The sequence below is a fragment of the Apostichopus japonicus genome, chromosome 23 (genome assembly GCF_037975245.1).
Source record: "Apostichopus japonicus isolate 1M-3 chromosome 23, ASM3797524v1, whole genome shotgun sequence".
NCBI lineage: Eukaryota > Metazoa > Echinodermata > Holothuroidea > Aspidochirotida > Stichopodidae > Apostichopus > Apostichopus japonicus.
The window spans coordinates 11,194,843-11,208,224 of NC_092583.1; the positions used below are offsets into that span (position 1 = coordinate 11,194,843).

The 13,382-nt window shown below is 34.8% G+C and overlaps 1 protein-coding gene across 2 annotated transcripts in view; it reads left to right on the forward strand.

Moving 5' to 3' along the window:
- LOC139964484 (uncharacterized) overlaps positions 1-13,382 on the forward strand; it is a 127,561-nt gene that overhangs the window by 35,296 nt on the left and 78,883 nt on the right. The window contains exons 1-2 of one of the 2 annotated variants that reach the window (XM_071966070.1): positions 3,200-3,804; positions 4,559-5,403. In XM_071966070.1, coding sequence (XP_071822171.1) covers positions 4,953-5,403 — 451 coding nt within the window. In that variant the 5' untranslated portion in view covers positions 3,200-3,804; positions 4,559-4,952. Of the gene's footprint in view, positions 1-3,199; positions 3,805-4,558; positions 5,404-13,382 lie in introns of those variants that run through there. The other variant, XM_071966071.1, reaches the window with a different exon arrangement.

The following is a 13,382-nucleotide window of genomic DNA, read 5'->3' on the forward strand; positions in this document are numbered from 1 at the left end:
TTATCTTGTTCTGCTGTCTGAGGAGCGATTTCTTTTTGTATTCGTAAAATGCTACATCTAATTAGTTAGGCTAATCCAGAAAGAAGAAACAGAAGACGTTGTTAATCGAAAGGATTTAATTATGATAAAATAGCACTTTCATTAAATAACTGATGAAATGTGACTAGAGTACGTACTTTTGAGGAGAAAGCATATCTGTTACTGATGTGTTTTTATATGTCATACCATTGTGATAAAATCTAAACATTCATTCGTGGCTTCAGCTTAAAATCACAGGCGGTGATAGAATCATCCATCAGATTGCTTTTCAATTTGCATGTGTTTTTTTTTTAATTTCCATCTGTTACCTCATATATGTTAGCGGCAGTCATCACACTTCCTCCTATTTTCACGACTATATATCATCGCAACTAGTATAAATCTCAGGTAATCTATACTTTTAACCGCACTGTATGACATAACCTGTAAATGTTGGTGTAACTCCCGAGGAAAAGAAACTAGATCTTTTGTCACCCCGAAAGCACAGAATTTTGTAAGCTGCAGAACTTTTTTATGTAACTGTTAATCAAGAGCTAGTGATTTCTATCATCCGTTTCTCTTTCCTATAGTCCCATTACAACACCTGTTTTCAATCAATTTTTCTTTGATCACATGACCAAGAAGGAAATGAACTCGCAACTTTTCATTATGATTTCGTCGGATTATTCACGCATTAATAGTCAGCAATATACATATATATAGTCTCTATAGGCAATGCATGCGTTTGTATTTTAGGAGATGGTGTGGTGAAATAGCACACCAGGAATAAATGATAAATAGAAAACGTGACACGATATCCAGCCATGCGAGAAAGAAGAACGAATTGTGCTATGAATGCTTTGTGTCTGCAATCCTGCAATGATCAAAAACATGTTTTCATTCATGTTGCTCGACCGAAACGATAAATATTATAAAAAAAAGTCCAGTCTCAGACTTTTAATGTTTGTTGCAAGTGGTGTTTTTTTATTTCGTTTTTTTATGTTACGGTTCAGAAAGCTCAACACATGAAGGGCAAACTTGTAAAGGACACGAGGGGTTGTAAAACAGTCAAGAAATCTGTTGCGATGACGTCAATAATAATAATTATGAAAAAAAAACAATGGACATACTAGAAACTGCCTACAGTTTTCATAGCCATGGAACCTCACTCCACTGAGCGATTAACGTAGCTCAACCAGAACCACAAATATCTGCAGTCATAGACTTAAAATGTTTGTTACAAGGGTTTTTACGTATAATTGTACAGATACGCTGCGAACGGATCAGATCATGAAGGACAAAGCCTTTTTAAAGGACATCGGTGGTGTACAAGAGTCAAGAACTCTCTTGCGACGACGTCAATCGGAAATGTTTGGATTTTTGAAGAGCAAACTAAGAAATGACCACACTTTTTCTTTTGCAACCATAGAGACCCACCTCTCGTTAAAGAATACACGTTAGTCAGCCAGCCTAGCGTTATGTGATCAGGAATTCTGAGTTGCAGGGGGCAACAACAATTTCAGGAGGGGGACTATACTCGAGTCCAGTGACTGGGGAAGTGTCTGTATACATGACACAGATGTGTGGGTGGGGGGGGGAGGGGTATACGGCCTCCTTGTACCCCGGTCTGGCTACCAATGAGGAGATTCCGATCCCATTGTCAAACCCTGCGTCGGGAACCCTTCAAGGGATATCATGAAATGAAACTCTTATTACTTTATTACTGTGCTATGTAAGGATCTACATATTTCTTTCAGATGTATGAAAAATGGGTATTTATAGACGACAGAAGCTAGTGTTTTTACAATATTGGTGTCAGCGTGTGTGGTAAGTTCCTGTGACTCGGCTTTACACGTAAGACATACTAAAATGTAAACTTTGAAATCTTAGCTGTAAGATTTTACTTTTACTTTTTACCTTTTACTTCATCGTCTGTATACCCCCTTACCACTTTCCTCTCCTCATCGGGATATGATGGAAATACTTTGGAAGTCTTATTTGTTTACGATGGTATGATTTATCATTCCAACGAAACCTCTTAAACCACTTTAGTATGTATTTGTTGAATAAACATGTTTAAATCACAATGCCTATACATTGTATAGAACACTGCAAACCTCCCATAATTGATTAACGACAAACCCCCCTATCTAAAAAAAATATATATAAATAAATATTTAAATATACAAATAAATCAATAAATAATCAGAATAAAATGTTAGGTCTACTTAATTTCCATGCGTGCAACATTCTATCTTAGAAAACACATTTCATCAGCTATGCACTCTTACCCCTACAAATACTAAACATGAAATTGCGTTATACGTGTATACAAATAAAGTACATAAGAAAAGAAAAAACAAACAAAGAATGAGAGAATGAATCACAGAGATGACGAAAGCATTTTTCATTCGTTGTAACAAATGACTTTTCTTCAGTTCATTGGATACTCATGCACAGGAGAATTCGAACCTAATTTAGATTACGGAATCGTTTGGGTGTTATTATGTGTTTAGTATTTGCTTCGATGCATTTCTGAAATAATGCTCATTTATAAGTGACAATTCGGCTCAAATACTAAAAAAAAAATGTCAGAAAAGCATCCTCTGATCAGTCTGAAATATGGATTTTATCTGTTATTCAAGCCTGATGGCGGTGTTTTCTTATCTATCATTATCACATCTATCATCGGCTGTCATGAAAAAGCAAGATAACCGAGATGCTGGAATATAATATGTAGAAGAAAAACACCCCGAAAGAACCTAGTAAATTATGCTCGATCTAGCTAAAAATGATAATAATTTTACCATAGTTAACTACTACTACTGTTACTAATTGTAATAATCATAAAAAATAATAGTTAAAATCTATACTTGACAATCATAGTCATAACAATAATTCAAACTCCACCAACATATAGTGCCTACCGAATTCTAGAGAGTGTATTTTTGTTGCTGTTATTTATCACACTTGATATGAGTACTTCTTAAAACAAAAACGAAATCAACAGAAAGACAAAAGGATCAGACGACGACAGGAAGAAGATTGACAAAAGAAATGACTTTGTGTTTCACTTATAAATCAATTGTGTGTTCTCATAGCTGTCCAAGCTGCTCTCTTGAGGCCTCCTGCTAGTTTGATCGCAGACATCAAAAAAGCATACACACACACACACACACACACACATACGTTACGTCTAATCTTGTCGACCACTTGAACACTATGTCAGGTATATACAGTAAGAATCCGTCCAAGGCTTGCTGCTATAGGTTGAAAACAATACTGCAGATTCAACAGTGCACATACAGAGAGAGACAGGGAGAGAGAGAGAGCGAACAAGAGAGACATAGAAAGGCTGCCTGAGACTAGTCTTACACGAGTAACAGGCTAAGAGAACTTACAAACGCAGTTGTTGCACTCGTAATTCTCGACTGTTATAATAATACTAATAAAAAAAAAACTTTTTGACGTCCCGGATGGCTAGTGCCGTTTCAAACTGCTGTGCTTTTTGGAAGTAGGACTGCTACAGAAGGATTACTTTTAAGCGGTAGAGATATGTGTGTAGTGTATGTTCATCTTCATAAGATGTACATTTGGTTTTTTTTAATCATCGGTAGGATAGTTTGATTACTTAATTGGCTAAGATTTGTTTCTTTTTGGGGTCTCGTTATTATTTTTTGGATGACTGAATGATGCTTTTCAGTATCGATGGACGGAAATGGAGTTATATTCGAGGAATATTTCCATTATAGTGTACTGTTGGCTCCCGGAAACAAAAATAAACAGGTAAGTGTCAAACGACGTTTTTGCTACCTACATTTATTTCGTGTGCTTTCTAATTAGGAAATATCTATTTTAATACAAGCATATACCATAATTATCTGCAATATGAATTTTTTTAATACGTAATTTTTCTTTTTTATGACAAAAAAAAATTTCAGCAAATTTAATTTGCGCTTCTCTTGGGGGAAATTCTCAAATGTGTGGGTATGTTACTAAGTACCGTACATCATCAATACTTATATAGTGTTGATAAGTGATTGCATATGGGACAAGTCTGCCATCTCGTTATACAAATGTACGAAAGATGCTTCGTACAATCATAGTGAAGGAAAAGAACAATTAATCGACTCTTGTCATATACATATATATATATTTGTACACATATATTTGTATATAAATATGTTTGTAAATATTTGTATGTATGTATTTGTACATGTATTTGTATATGTATATATATATATAAATATATATTTATATTTGTATATATATATATATATATATATATATATATATATATATATATATACCTTCGTTATACGAATGTACGAAAGATGCTTCGTGCAATCATAATGAAGGAAAAGAACAATTAATCGACCTTTGTCATATACATATATGTATATTTTTACACATATATTTGTATATATATATATATATATATATATATATATATATATATATATTTGTATGTATGTTTGTTTATATATATATATATATATATATATATATATATATTATATTAAATTTATTTTATTCACAGATTATTGGAAGACAAGCAGACTGTGGATAAATAATTTCTACGTTCATACTCTAGTCTTTCTTGAACGGAGTGGACCTTCCATAAGGATTATTTACCAATAGCAACAAAAAAAAAGAAGTTTGACATGTGAAGGTATCCCCTGGAATATAATTTGAACACGTGTTGTTGGTTTGTTAAAAATCTTGCCTTCAATCGTGTGTTTTACGACGTACAATATATTTTTCGAAGGTCGGTCGGTGGTATTGGAGGGCAAAAAAAAAAAAATTGAATTTTGAGGATATATGGAAATGGAGTTAACGAGAGCGACATTGATGCAGATTTCCATAAAGACTGGTTGGTATTTGTTTCGTGGTTACTAAATTGACTAGAAGACAAGCAAACAAAATTTAGAAAGATGGAGGCGAGAGAGACTAATCAGGCAATGTTAGACCTGGAGGAACAGTTGGAAAGGGCTCGAGAAAGACCAAGCGCAGCGGCGCAATGTCTACGATATACTCGTCTCTTTATTCAATTTCTATTTTCTTACATCGGTCTTACGGCGATGTTAATCGCGTACCTGTTAATGGGAGCAGTGGTCTTTCAAGCGATAGAGAAACAAAAGGAAGAGCGATTCCGCGGCGAGGCAAAGGATGCCATGGTTACATTCTTTGAAGGATTATTCGATAAAGCTGGGAAAATGAACGAAACAGTCTGGACAAATGAGGCCTTAAAAACCATCGGAGGCATCCGTAAGAACATATCCAAAGGGTACATGTACGACGATTGGTATGAGGTGATTGAGCCCAAAGACAAATGGACCTTTTTTGGATCGGTTCTCTTTTCCTTGACGGTCCTTAGTACAATTGGTGAGTGAGATACCATGCTTCTTCTTTCTTCTTCTTTTCTTATAACTATACTTTTACTTGTATTTTGTCTGTCTGTCTATCTGTCTGTCAGTCTGTCTGTCAGTCCGTTCCTGTTTTGTTTGTTGGTTGGATTGTTTTGACAACAAAACATTCTCTTTCATGCAACATGGGTTTTAACCTAGAACAGACGATACTATCTCTGTTTATTTCCTAAATAGATTTGAACAGAATTGAAAATAAGCGATTTAAAAAAAAAATCGATTGAGAGTCAATTTGTTCGTCGAAGGTGTCCGAAGGTCTTGTATGACAACAAGAGTCCAGCATGACTGCCTGCTTAACTTCGTTAGCCAGATAAGAAGAACTTCACCGTACATACTGGAAAAAAACAACAACAATTAATAAACAGAAACATATCTAAAGAACATACCAATATATAAATTTCAATCTTTCCGTCCGGATTGGAAGAATCATGTTTGTTAATTCATGGTATATCTATAAAGTTGAGATATAACCAGAATATCAAACAGAATAACTGCATCGTGAATCGATTTTGACATACTTTTCGCCGCATAACGTGATTCGTTTACTGGTTAGGGTTGTATTGGCCTCTTTTTTCAATCGATATTAGATTAATTACTTATTCTAAAACGATTAATTTGGAATCTATTCGGTTTGATATAAATTATTCAGTTGATGAGATAGCGGAGACTATATCGTGTCACCTTTCCAGAGCCTCTTTTTTAGTACCAGCTATTTATTCTTCTCCGTGGATTTATTCTAAAGGTACGGTTTCGCTGTGTGTGTCACAATGGCATAGTACATCATTGATCAGGTATCACCCTTAAGCCATTTTGACGTGTGGAGAGGTTTTGATGTGTATAGTCAGTCCTTTATACATCAATATATTTATATAACTAATATGCTCATCAAACGACAAAGTTTAAACTTAATTGAGGTGGGGTTATGATTTTCTCTCAATTTTAATTTTCAAAATTGAAAACAAAGAGACATTTCTCATCTCTATTTTGCAGTTTCCTTTTGTGATTATTAAAAATTGCTATGACATCATTGGGAAACCCGGTCGTTAATGGTTCATATAGTTGAAACCTATACTGCCGAACGTTATATAAGTTTGAAACACTTGGGTTAAGATATGTGTCAACCAATCAATTTGATACAGTTGAAATAATTTAGAATTATGCAATAACTCCCTGCAACGTTAACAATTACTGTTTAACCCTCAATTTGAGCCTCCCCCCACACGACAGCATTTAGAATAGGCTATATAAGTACGTTGATATATATATATATATATATATATATATATATATATATATATATATATATATATAGATATAGATATATATATATATATATATATATATATACACGACAGCATTTAGAATAGGCTATATAAGTACGTTGATATATATATATATATATATATATATATATATATATATATATATATATAGATATAGATATAGATATATATATATATATATATATATATATATATATATATATAAACCACAGAAATAAAAATAGAAATGGCTAAATTTTCGACATTTGTCGAAGAAAAGTCGTAAGAAAAAAAGAACAGTCTAAACGTATTAATATTACACAGTAATACTATGATACTTCCACGTTTTTTGCTTCTCCCTTTTAATTTCGACAACGTATCTAAGCAGTCTAATCATCAAAATATTACACTTTCCAACATTTTTCGGTACAGATTTGAAATAAAGTCTACGATAATTCAATTTAAATTCGTATCATGCAATTATTCTATAGTAATTAGTACTTAATCGTTTATTCTGCCATAGAAATATTTCATTTTAGAATCTTCTAACTGATGAACTCCCCCCTCCCCCTCCCCGCCCTTATTGGCTAGACAATGCAATCAAGATTTACAAGTTTGTCCTAATTTGAAGATTAACTAATCGATATGAAGGTTGTAGACTTGATACGATTACGCATAAAATACTCTGCCTTACCATTTTGATGTTAACCTAATTCTTATACGTATAGGCGACCTCATTTGAGATTTAATAGGTATAGGCTTTCGTTCAAGAACACAAAAAAAAGAAAAAAAAAAGAATAATCAATTAGAAATGAGAATAAGTATGCCCGAATATAGTAAGACATCTCAATAAAACTGCCATATGGACTACGTGTCATGTTTGCTAAATGAAACGTATTGTCTAATACAGCATGGAAGATATGAAAACGAAAGGTCACAAATATATATCATTTTGAAATATAAAAGGCTTGATAAAAGCCATGAACCGTTGTTGTTATTTATATAACGTACTACTGTTGCCTGTGAACAGTTGAAAGGATCTTAATGAGTGCGCGAACAGACACACGCTATATATTGTATACAGTAAAAGTTTTATTAAAACACTGTTATTCAGTTACTTCGTATAGTCACGTGACTTAGTAAGGGCTAAATAAGTTTTTAGGACTAGATGAAAACGAGTCATCACAAGTCAAACTGTAGGCTACCATGTTTATTGCGATGTTTTGATGTGCAGACATATTTATAGCACACAATGTAACCATACCCTGTACCGACTTAATCATGACTTAGTCATGAAATAGGACTCATGACAAGTCAAATGGTGCGCGTGAATACAGGGTAAGGCTTGTAAACGCATAGTTACCGTGAGGACTACATGAAAACGAGTCGCCACATGATATACTGCATATAATGATGTTTTTGTGATACCAGAATAGTTTGTACTATGTTATCGAGTTGTATGACTGTCTTAGTCATGACTAGATGAGAACGAGTAATGGCAAGTCAAAGGTTACAATCTATATTGTAATAGTTCGCTGATAACAGACATCTAGTTACCATATAATCAAACTATGGAACAGATTTAGCCATGACTAGATAAAAACGAGTCACAGTTCATATGGTGCACGTAGCTATAACAATAGGTCTGTTTTACCTCCATGCACATAGTTACCACATAGTTACCATAATTAACAACTATAGAAAGTTACCAGGCGTGCTTCAAACTGGGTTTGTACGAAATTCTACGGCAAGTCAGCATTATTACAATAAAAAAATTATATTTCATGTATTTTTTTTCTGCCATAAATACTCGCTTATGTGTACAAGAATATAGATTGATACCAAACGGAAGACCGTGGCCGAATATCTATTTGAAAACGACCTAATCAAGGCCAATTTTGAGGTCCCGTTACGTACCCACTTTCGTATGGTATCATATGATATCAAATGGCTTTCCATAGCTTTGATGACCAATAGCTATCGCGTGTCTTTATACCTTCGCCATATTATCATCACACTACCTTCATGAGAGTCATATAAGATTGCCTCTTGATTTGATGACATGTTATGAGGCAAAGACACTTTAAATATTTGATACTGTAATTTTATGAAGTATATATATATATATAGGGCTTGTATGCGTTGTCCATCATAATGTCGAGCTCTGCTTCAGCTGATGTTAGCCCAAGACCATTGATCAACAATCACGAACTACAAGGACAAGGCGAATTAAGCTGCATTATTGAATTTTGGACTGGACATTTTTTTTTATATGTTTACAACGAAGTGACCTCTGTCAGTCAGTGACGATACCCTTCATCCAACTTAAGAAAGATAACGGTCTGTAAAATGACAGATATTCTTTATCAATTCTTTTCACTTTCTCACTTCTACAAAGTCTGATCGAATGAGATGCTGAGGCTACCAATGGTCAAGGACAAAGACGGTTGGTCATCTTAAACACAGAGTTGGACATGTTGCAGCTGGTCTCTGAGTTTGAAACTGCTGCATAGTTGTCTTATTATTATTATTTTTTAATTATTATGATATTTTTTTATTATTATTATTATTATTATTTAGTTATGAATATGATATCGTTGTTTGAATATCGTCAGACCAGTTGAATGTTGTCTCTATAAAGAGGAAACAACACTGTCATAGGGCTAATTGAACTTGTCAAACAAATCGTTAAAAACTCGTCAAAATGAATAACACGACAAAACCACAGTTGATCATGCAATACTTAGTTGCACAACATTATACTTTGCTTTTAATATTTCGGATATTGAATCTTAATCCAGTCAATACTTGGTTAATTCAACTGTAAATATAGAACGGTCAAGTCGACTTCCCAAGAGAATTAAAATGAATATATAATGTAATAGGAATACATAACACGATATTATAAACCAGTTGTCTAGCAAAATAGCTACTACCAATAGCTACTACAACAGTAGTAGTATATATATTATTTTTATTAGTAGTAGTGGTAGTTGTAATAGTAGTATTAACCTAGGCAGGTAATATAGTTAGAGCAGCAGTACTACTAGTAGGCAGCTACTATACCAGCAGCAGAAGCAGTAGTTGTAGTAGTAATAGTAGTAGTAGTAGTTTTAGTAGAAGTAGTAGTTGTAGTAGTAGTAGTAGTAATAATAGTAGTAGTAGTCATAGTAGTAGTCATAGTAGTAGTAGTAGTAGTAGTAGTAGTAGTAGTAGTAGTAGTAGTAGTAGTAGTAGTAGTAGTAGTAGAAGTAGTAGTAGTAGAACCTGCTTTACGAAGATCTTATTTCTTGTTCCTTTAACCTTTTAATCGCAGCTCTTGAGTTCTAAATTAGTATTTTCTCGTCTGCCTCTTGTACCTCTTGGGAAGGAAAGCAAAGCCATCGCTCTTTGTTTTATCTTATTTTTTTATCTTTGCCGATTATTTTGGGAAGTCGGTTGGCACGGAGATAAAAATAGTACACATATTGAACTGCCCGATGTCAGTTAAGATAAACCAACATGACTCTCCGACGTGCGTTGATTGCCGTAAACATTTCTCAATGATTGAAATATTTGTGGAAAAATTATAACTTTGAGGATTGAATGAATATATAGAAATATATATTTTACACTCAAGCTCAGATCACTAACCCTCACAGGAACAAGAGGTAGACAAACGACAAGTTACCTCTGTATTTGTCAAAACATTGCCAGTGCAAAGTATATTGCAATGGTAAAGTAAAGTCATATAATTTTGACATTTTTCTCTACGTACATAATTGGTTTTTGTTAGCCTGGTTCGTGCGGTTTCATTGTACATAGGGTTTATCAAAACCAAAAAGCCAATATTTCATTGCCTCCCAAAGTTGTCATAAACTATATCTTTATTACTGCAGGTTGAAAATTTAGAAGAAAAAAAAAAACTTATTCGAGCGTAAAGAAAAGAGACCTTGATGGCGTACGAAGAAGCTAGTTTAAATAGTGTTTGTTTAGGCAATCTATAAACATTAAATTCCTTGGAGAGAAAGACGCTGAAGGATAATTTTCCGCTCTTGTAGCTGGTTTTACTTTCAAAGTAAAATTTATATACATTATTGTCGCCTTTCGACGGTCGTCTGAATTCAGGAAAAGCTTATCCAGTTAACGGGTTTCTTTTTTTTTTTATTTAAAGTTAGAATAGTTTGCAGTGATATTTCGATTTTGCTTGCACATATTTATTTGATTGTTCGCAAAAAAAAGTGGACATGTCAATTATGCATGACACGCCACTTCAAGGGCCTCTTTCCGTCAATTTCAATTATTCAACAGAAGTGAGAAATTTGAAAGAGATATCGGGGTACCGAGTTACCTTAAATAACTAATAATTTTAGCTAGTTAAGTGCCTATTTAATCAGGTATAGTTTGTGATGAATTGTAAAACTACACTCCAAACCCTAACTATATTCGATAAAATGAAAAGTTCAATGAAATGTTCAATGAAATCGATCATTAATGATTGATTATCAATGTGACTATCATACATTCACATAAGAAAAGGCCCATCGTTACTTTCCGACTTAGAATAAGTTCAAACAATTTTGAAATTACGTGTTATAGAATTTCACTACTTTGAAAGTTAAACCGTCAAGTTTAATACCTCTTTGCGTACATATGCTGAATGAAATATTGCTAGAATGCTGAATAAAATATTAAACGAAGTATTGAGCAAGATAAAAACTGGAAGAACTTGGCTGATTTACCGAACTGTTAGTACATATAGTCTCTATCCCTCTCCATGCACCTCTTACTCTCTCTCTTTATTCAAGACTACAGCCGCTTGCATTTGTCCCACTTCACCCACACCCAACCCCTCCCACAGTCGCTTGCATTTTTGCCCCCTTGACCCACACCCAACTCCCTCCCACAACCGCCTGCATTTATCCCCTTTAACCCACACCCAATCCCCTCCCACAACCGCTTGCCGTTGACCCCCTTTACCCACACCCAACCCCTCCCACAGTCGCTTGCATTTGTCCCCTTGGCCCACACCCAATCCCCTTCCACAACCGCTTGCATTTGTCCTCTTTACCCACACCCAACCCCTCCCACAGTCGCTTGCATTTGTCCCCTTGACCCACACCCAATCCCCTTCCACAACCGCTTGCATTTGTCCTCTTTACCCACACCCAACCCCTCCCACAGTCGCTTGCATTTCCCCCTTGACCCACACACAGCCCCCTCCCACAAACGCTTGTGTTTGTCCCCCTTTACACACATCCCACCCCTTCCACAACCGCTAGCATTTGTCCCCCTTTACCCACACCCAACCCACTTCTAGCCCATACATTACTCTCTCCATGCTCTAGTTTATTCAGTGTGGCGTCATTCGTATATGAGTTCATATGGTCAAGGATGCGTTCAGGTATACTTAATCAAAAATTCCCCTTTCCGAACATACGATCAGACTATATAAACTCTCCGATTTGAATTTCATTTACTTTAGACGTCTATGATTCGTATCACCTGTCATTGAAAAATCGTTAAAATAAATGACATCTCTAAAACGTTTGACGTCACGAAGTTTTATCAAGTAATCAAGATATTGGTCGTAAAGATAATCTTTCGTTTTCAAGTAATTTTCCAAAGAGTGGTAGAGGTAGAACGTTTTAAACCAAAGAAAAGGAACCCTTGTTCCTCTCTGCAGAAAGGAGAGAAAATAAAATACAATCATTTGATTGAAGTTTTGATTTTCACAGTACATACTAGGAAAGCGATCGATAAATGCAGCATGTACCATTCCTCGATCGGCAAATACAAGCCTACGTATTTACATCAGAGAAGACAAGGTTATATTCGAACATCGTAAAGCTTCGATTGTATTGGTGTTATCTTTTGTATCGCATGAATGTACACCTTACGTAATGTCTGTGAGGCGTCGCTCTTGCACGGAGACAATGACGTCATATATTGTGACGTCAGAGACCCGATAAGTCTGTTATCGTAAACCTGCAATTTTCCAACCAGCTGTGTTTAGTCCTTGATTCGTAGCTTAGTTGTTAATTCTGTGATATAACTTAAAGGTTTTTTTTTTAATCACTTAACTTTCGTGAAAATTAACGAAAGATACATGCATATACTTATAACGTGAAACATATTATAAGAATATAGACTGGTGGCGTTTTTTCATACATTTTTTCTTTCTTTTTCGTGAATAATAACGCTTTATACGCAAGCCACTGCATAGCAATCGAATGAGATAGAAGTTTGATTATTCTAACCATCGCTATATAGAATTTTTAACAGCAACATAAACTATCCTTGCATTTTGCAATTTGGGAACACTTAATATATAGGTCTTTTGTACTCTGACAGATTCGGTTAGGACAAGGTCGTTATTTTAAAGGTTATGTTTGCTTTCATCATGTCTGGGTCATATCATTGCTCCATTCTGGCAAGGCATACATTTAGACTCACATTCAGTATTATAGAAGTGTATATACGATATATGTATACTGCATGTTTGTATAGGGTTTTTAGTATACTATTCTAGTCGTCTTTATCGACGTGTTAGTCATTCGGGGGCGCCTCCTGATCACGCACTACACAAATGCTGGTGAATACCAGGTACCTGGTTGGACTGTATCCAACCAAAATATGGATTGCACGGGTGGAATTTTATAGGTCACCTTGCGATGGGGGCAACACTTAGAGGTAA